Here is a 7,603-nt window from a genome sequence, read left to right on the forward strand (position 1 = left end):
ATGGGATGGGATGGGATGGGATGGGATGGGATGGGATAACTCCTGACAGCCCAGTGGATCCGCTGAGTGGATGCTTCGGGAGCATCCCGCATGATTTTCCAAAACCACTCACGAATGTGTGGACGCTATTTGGACTTCATTAGCAGCCATCTCTTCTGACGGAGAGGAGGAAAAATAACGCAACAACTAATCTGTGGCAGCACCGCACTGCGTGCCCCGGCTGCCACCTAGTGCTCAGTCCCGCGGGGACAAGAGGGGACATCGGGATGCGCCAACCATCCCCATGGCCCACGCGGGGCCCCAAAAAGCCTGCGAAAAGCAAGCAGCGTGACGTAACGACCCCGCGGCGGGGCGGGGGGAGGCATCTGGGGAGGTGCTCCCGTGTTTCCTCCTCCTCTTCCTCCTCCTCTTCCTCCTCCTCCTCCTGCTGCGCGCAGGATGCGCGGGTTTTGCCCGGCGCTCTGCTTGGCGTTGCTGGCGGCGGAACGCGGAGCGCGTGAGTGAGCGCGCAGCGTGCGCGGGAGTTGCGCGGGGAGAAAGGAGAGAGCGCTGCGCCTCCATGCTCGCATCACCCCTAGCCTGGACCCCTCTGCTCGCCCCTCCTTTACTCCCTAAACGAGGGGTTTCAGGATCTGAGCAGACTCTAGCTATATTCTCCTCACGAAAAAAGAGAAAGCACTGAAAATGTTGAATTTTTTTCTTAAATTTGAAGCTGGGCGCGCTTTATCTGAACCCACCTTTAGCCGTGTCCCTGGGAAGTGACGGCTGTGCTGCTGCTGACAAGCCTAAGGAGCTGGCAGCCCAAGATAAGAGTGGGACACAGGCTGTGAACTTTTGGGGAAGTAGTGGGTTGCATTTTTAGGTGTGTGTAGCATCCCCAGCACTGCCTCCCTCTTATTTTCCAGAGCTCTGCACCATCATCCATTACCTTTCCCATGGGCATCTTGGCTGGTTTTGTGGGACCATCACCTGCCTGGTACCTGGCTACGTGGCTCAACTCCTCAGCATCCTCTGGTTGAAGGCAGACGGACAGCCACCAGGCTGTAGGGTCCTGGTCCTCCACATCCTACAGTTTGGCCTCTGGAAGCGGTGAGAGATTCACCCCACAGTCCATCTAGCCTCCCTAATCCTGCCCAAAATGGTGTGGACATCCCATCCCATGCCATCCCAACCCACGCCATTCCATGTAATCCCATCCTATGCCATCCCAACAAATGCATTGCCACCCAGTTCCATTCCATGTCACGACATCCCATGCCATGCAATCTCATCCCATTCTGTCCCTTCCCATCCTATGCCATTCTATCACATGCCATCCCGTGCTATTCCATTCCATTCCATTCCATTCCATTCCATTCCATTCCATCTCATGCCATGCCATGCCATGCCATCTCATCTCATCCCATGCCGTTCCATCTCATTCCATGCCATCTCATCTCATGCTATGCCATCCCATGCCATGCCATCCCATCCCATCCCATCTCAACATCCCATTCCATCCCATTTCATCATCTCATCCCACACCATGCCATCCCAACTCATCATTCCATGCCATGCCATGCCATGCCATGCCATGCCATGCCATGCCATGCCATGCCATGCCATGCCATCCCATTCCATCTCAATATCCCATTCCATGCCATTCCATCTCATTCCATGCCATTCCATCTCATTCCATGCCATCTCATGCCATGCCATCTCATCCAATGCCATCCCATCCCATCTCAACATCCCATCCTATCCATCTCATATCGTCCCATCCCATGCCATCTTATCTCATCCGATGCCATCCCAACCCATTCCATCCCAACCCATCCTGCTGATTCTTGCAGATACTGGGATATTTTGTGGATGGAGGTGAAGGCAAACAGCAATGAAGGTACTGAGAAGATGCTGATGTGGCATGCAGACGTGTGTGTGCTGCGGCTCCTGGAAGCCCTGCTGCTGAGTCTGCCTCACCTCCTGCTGCAAGTGTATGTTGTCGTGGTCAGTGAGCCATCCAGCCTCATCCCTGGTGAGTCTTTGGGCTATGCATGGATTTTCACAGCTGGCACAGTCATGCCTTGGTTGAGTTTGAACCAAACATATGTTCCCTAGGTTCATCCCACAATGTGCTGTTGTACTGAGCAGTTAGTATTTGGGGTTGCTTCATGGAAAAAGTGAATTTTCAGCTCAGTTTTCCAGAGGGAGAGGTTCGGGTGTAAGCAAGGTCATGCTCACTGGTTGGTGTTAGGCTTAGGCTCTGGTAGGACTGGAGATGGAGTTCAGTATTTGGGTGGGGAGATTTGGATAGGGAGAAGTTAGGGTAATATGGTTAGGTTGTGGTTGGACTTGATGATCTTTAAGGCCTTTTCCAACCTGAACAATTCTATGATTCTGTATCAATGCAAGCGTGCAAAGGAGACTCAATCTGGCAGGAATGAGTTGAAACCCTCCATCTGGCAGGACCCTCTGTCTAGCTTGCATGGGTACTGTGCTATAGATAGCTCCCGAGAGCTCAGCTAGGATCCTACAAGACAATCAGGCATCCTTCGAGCACTCAGAACTTTCCCTGTCCCCATATAGCTGTCAGTGCTGGGCTGTCCCTGCTGTCCCTCTCCTGGGCTTTGGTCTCCTACAGCCGCTCCTGCTGCCTGCTGAGACCTGGCCACGTGTGCCTGCCGGCCACAGCCCTGCTCTGCCTGCTGCTCTGGAGGATGGGGATGCTGACAAGCAGAGTCCTGGCCCTGGTGCTTTTCACCAAGCTCTATTCCTGCTGGGTTCTGGCTGTGGCAGGTAAGAGCAGCACTCATTGTCCTTTCACCCCATCCCGTGGCCAGCCGTGGGGATGCTCCCACTGACCCCAAGTCACTTGTATCTTTTTTGTGCCATCCCCTTGCAGGCACCCACTGGGTGCTGATGTCCTTCTGGCTGGTGGCCCTGCAGAGTGACATCGTGGCCCAGCCCTGCCACTGGAGGCTGTTCAACGTCCTGTTGGGAGCCGTGTACATCTTCTGCTACATCAACATCCAGTCTGGTCCCTCCAAGCACCGCATGGCTGTGTTCTACGTGGTGAGTACCTAGGATGTGGCTCTGGGCAGCCTGGTCTGCTGGTTGGCTACCCTGCACATAGCTGGGGGGTTGAAACTAGATGATCATTGTGGTCCTTTTCAACCCAGGCCATTCTATGATTCTATGAATATCTATATTGCAAGATACAACATACATCATCGGGAGCTGGAAACAGGGTGGTTTGCATCATCAGAAGCATATTGGAGGATGTAACAATGGCTCTCTGCCCTGTAGGTAATGCTGATGGAGAACATGCTCCTGCTGCTGCTGGCCACTGAGTTCCTGCAGGCAGAGACGGGGCACAGCCTACGTGTGAGCTGGGCTGCCATGGCGGGGGCTGCCCTCGGTGAGAGCTGCTGCAGTCTGCTGGGCTGCATGTTTGGAGAGCAGCTTTGGCAAATTCCCATCGTGTTTGCTTTATTTCTTCAAGAGTTTATTGGTTATCCAATACTGAGGTTCACGGGTGTAAATAAGAAAGTGTTGTAATATCAGAGTGGTGAGGTTGGGAACAACCTCCCAGCAGCAAAGGTGGGAAAGAAGTGTCTGATGAGATCCTTAAAAGCGATGATGATGGGGGTTTGGGATTTGAGAAGGACCCATCCCATCTCTCACACACACACACAGGCTCCTGAATTGGGTGCGGAGGCATTCGTGGAGCTGATGTCCAGTGGGAATGGGAGGTTGCTATGAAACTGGTCCTGCAGGAGGAACAGAGGGTGCCTTGAAGTGAGATGTGGATGTGGTTGGAGGACCAACACACCGCAAAGTATTGCTGCCCAGCAGTATCTTGCCAAGGAGAAACCTGCTCCCTCCTGCACACCTCACTGAATGCAGCTAGGATTCATCCCTTGATGCTTTCCTGCTCTTTTTGCAGGTGTTGCAGCCATGGTGGTTTATTACAGCCTGCTCCATCCCAAATCCTCCAGGATCAGGCAGGGCATCCTGGAGAACTCCAGCTGTGCTGCTGGCAATGATCAGGCTGCTGGGAATAGCTCCTGCATGGGGCGGAGCTGGGGAATTTCAGGAGATGGAGAATCCTTGCCTGCAGAAAGGACCACAATAACTCCCAAAACTGGGAACAGCTCATCAGTCTTCCAGCTCGGAGGGCGTTCGGAGGATGGATGGACAAATCACCACCATTGGCTGCTGGTGAAGCTGGCCTTGAAGACTGGAGACGTGTCGAAGATCAACGCAGCTTTCGGGGATGCTGGTGTGGGAGAGCTTTACCCTGATGGGTGGGAGATGGGAACAGCCCAACCTGGGGCTGAACCTTCCCTCCCCACCATGGAAATCGTTCCTCAGGGCTTTGGATTGGGTCTAGTAGAGGAGAAGACGAGAGTGGTGAGGAATGGAGGAGGCAGCAAACATGAAGTCAGTGCTGGAAGGGACAGAGGAGGGCAGGAGGCTGCTGGCCACCCTGCCATCCCTTCACCTCACAGCTCCTCTGCATCCCTACCTGAGGGCTCCTCGGTGTACTTCAGTGCCAACACAGGTGGCATCACCTCTCCTGGTGCAGTGATGGTGACAGCAGCCTCCACTGCCCTGCTGCAAGGGGACAGCGAAGCCTGCTCTTCCCCAGGATGCCTGGCAGGAGGAGGGGGAAGAGGAGAAGATTTATCCCTTGAGACAGCAAGCATCAGCCCCATCCTGGGCTCTTGTGCCCACAGGCACCTGCAGAGTGACTGCGGGGTGGCAGGTCCCCCCGAGGAGCTGTGTGTGGGGACAGAAGGAGCCCTTCTGGGGTGGCATCACCTGCAGGACACCCACCCCTGTGGAACACAGGGGGTTGTCGGCCTGAAGAGCAAGCTGAGGCCACCACGCTTCACCTCCACCCCCAAAGCTGACTCCAAATGTTCCCAGCGAGGACTGAGGGATGTGGGAGAGGGGAAGGATGTGTCTGGGATGGTGGAGTGACCCTACGTTGTCACCGTGGAACAGAACTGGGGTGGCTGCTTTGCTCAATGAGATGCAATAGGGATGTTCATGCTGACCTCAAAGGCTTTCCCTGTGTGCCCATGTGATCCTTTGTCACCAGGAGGTCTCCTCCCCTCCTGGCACTGCTTCTTCTCTTTCTTCTGGAGAGCCTTAGTGGATGGAAGGGCTGAAAAGCCTGGGTTTAGGTATTTATTATGTTTATTTAACCCTATGGGCAGTTGGAGCATCCTGTCTTTCCTGCATAGGTGATGATGTTGGGAAAGGTGGCCTTTAACAATCATAGAATCAGAGGATCATCTGAGCTGGAAAGGATCCTTAAAGGTCATCTAATCCACCTCCAAATGCCCAGAGAAGCTGCTGCCCAAAGCAGGAGCTGCTCATGACAAACAGGCACCTAAACTAGAAACATGATGGGTTTTATTCCCATATGTTTACTTTGGGGTAGAGCAAGCCCTGCATTAAGGCTCAGCAGCGCTTGATCAATTCTTCTCCTTCCACAGAGAGCTTGACCAATTGCTGGGACAGCACCAGAGCCCAATTGCTCTATATATGACAGGTGACAACCTCAGGACATTGAATTACAGCCATGAGCCAGTTCTGCTGGTTTCCCCATGGCTGTGGGGATTGAGAACTGCTGGGCACTGCCTGTTGAGGAAAAGCCTCCAAAAGGATGGGCATAGAACCATAGAATGGTTTGGGTTAGAAGGGACATTTAAGATCATCCAGTTCCAACCCCCTGCTATAAGCAGGGACACCTCCCTCTAGACCAGGTTGCTCACAGCCCCACCCAGCCTGGCCTTGAATGCCTCCAAGATGGGAACATCCAGAACCTCACCAGTTCCAGTGTCTCACCAGTCTCCCAGTAAAGAATTTCTCCCTGATATCCATTCTAAATCCGCCCTCTTTCAGTTTAAAGCCTTTTCCCCTCGTCCTGTCGTGGTGTGAGGAGTGGTTAAACAGAGCTGCCAAGCTGAGCTCGCTTGCTGCTCAGAAGGGCCCCAGCCAGACGTGTTCCATCAGGCTGAGCTGTGCTCTGGAAACCCGGTTGGGCTGTTTGGGGCTGCAGCTGCCTTCCAACGTGACAACAGCTCCCTACCTCCACCCCAGCACAGCTGTATTTTGCTTTGCTCTGCAGGGAGGAAGCAGTTGCAGCAGCTTTTCCTGAGCCCCCCTCGCTGCGCGCATCGCACGGAAGGCAGCCGAGCTGTCAGAGCACTCCTGAAGTTTTGATGCAGTTTGTTTTTCTTATCTTTGACACTATAGAATCGCTGCTTTAAGAAAACAAACCGGGTTTTGCCGTGTCTGTGTGTTGTGCAGGGGTGCTCAGCGCCTGGCCATCAGCACGCAGCCCCTGGGGGTTACAGTTGGAGATGTGGGACCTGGCTCCCCTGCTGCCTAACTCCAGATCATAGAATCACAGAATGGCCTGGGTTGAAAAGGATCTCATCCAGTTCCAACCTCCTGCTGTGTGCAGGTCACCAACCAGCAGCCCAGGCTGCCCAGAGCCACATCCAGCCTGGCCTTGAATGCCTGCAGGGATGGGGCATCCACAGCCTCCTTGGGCAACCTGTGCAGCTGCAGCTGTTCCTCCCCATCTCCTCTGGGGAGGAAGCACAAGGCGTCCCATTAACCTGATGCACACCCACAGCTTTTTCAAGCAGATAGAAGAAATCGACCTGGGGTTTCCCCCCCCAACAGCTCCCCGCTCATCAGCCACCAGAGGGAGGTGGTGCTCAATGCTGCCGGAGCGCACGCCTATTTCCAGAGGCCGTGCGCCCATCCCACACCCAGACCGTGGGACGGGGTCGGGAGTTGTGGGACTGCTAAGAGCTGCAGTACCTCCAGTGGGAACGGGTGAGGGCGAAATGGGAGGCTTTGGGATGCTGGAGGTGGCTGATGCTGTGCACAGTGAGTGCCTGGGTGGGCAGTGATAGGACAAGGGGGAATGGTTTTAAACTGAGACAGGGGAGGTTTAGGTTGGTTATTAGGAGGAACTTTTTCACCCAGAGGGTGGTGAGGCACTGGAACAGGTTGCCCAAGGAGGCTGTGGATGCCCCATCCCTGGAGGCATTCAAGGCCAGGCTGGACGTGGCTCTGGGCAGCCTGGGCTGCTGGTTGGTGACCTGCACACAGCAGGGGGTTGGAACTGGATGAGCATTGTGGTCCTTTTCAACCCAGGCCATTCTGATTCTGTGATTCCATCCCACCACGCTCAGCCTATGGTTCTCCTATGTTCCCACCTGCCCTGGAATAAAGATTTCTGCTCATTTGCTTCCGATGTCCAAGTTGTTGTCAAGAAAACCCCCTGCAACACTGCAGAGAGGCAGAAGGGACCCCAGCTGTGCTGAGCCATGGCAGGAACAGGGAGTGGGAGCCCAGGGCCAGGCTGGACAATGAAGGGAGTGACTGGAGCTGCCCAGAACGGGCTGTGCTGATCTGGAAGAAGGAGCAGGAACGAAACCTCCGTCCCTCCCGGCAATAACAATGCCCAGGCTGACATGCAGGTGCAGGGCTGGTACCATCCCCCACAGGTTTGCTGGTTTGGATGTACCCCATTCCATCCCTGGAGGCATTCAAGGCCAGGCTGGATGTGGCTCTGGGCAGCCTGGTCTGCTGG

The 7,603-nt window shown here is 54.6% G+C and overlaps 1 protein-coding gene across 1 annotated transcript; it reads left to right on the forward strand.

Annotated features, from left to right (window-relative positions):
- The first annotated feature begins 396 nt into the window (after positions 1-396).
- XKR5 (XK related 5) lies at positions 397-5,736 on the forward strand. The gene is made up of 7 exons (XM_010708170.3): positions 397-496; positions 906-1,089; positions 1,833-2,014; positions 2,566-2,775; positions 2,882-3,051; positions 3,286-3,397; positions 3,926-5,736. The coding sequence occupies exons 1-7, from the start codon at positions 439-441 to the stop codon at positions 4,963-4,965; spliced, it is 1,956 nt and encodes a 651-aa protein (XP_010706472.1). The 5' UTR covers positions 397-438; the 3' UTR covers positions 4,966-5,736.
- Positions 5,737-7,603: the final 1,867 nt, after the last annotated feature.

The sequence above is a fragment of the Meleagris gallopavo genome, chromosome 2 (assembly GCF_000146605.3).
Source record: "Meleagris gallopavo isolate NT-WF06-2002-E0010 breed Aviagen turkey brand Nicholas breeding stock chromosome 2, Turkey_5.1, whole genome shotgun sequence".
NCBI classification, from domain to species: Eukaryota; Metazoa; Chordata; class Aves; order Galliformes; family Phasianidae; genus Meleagris; species Meleagris gallopavo.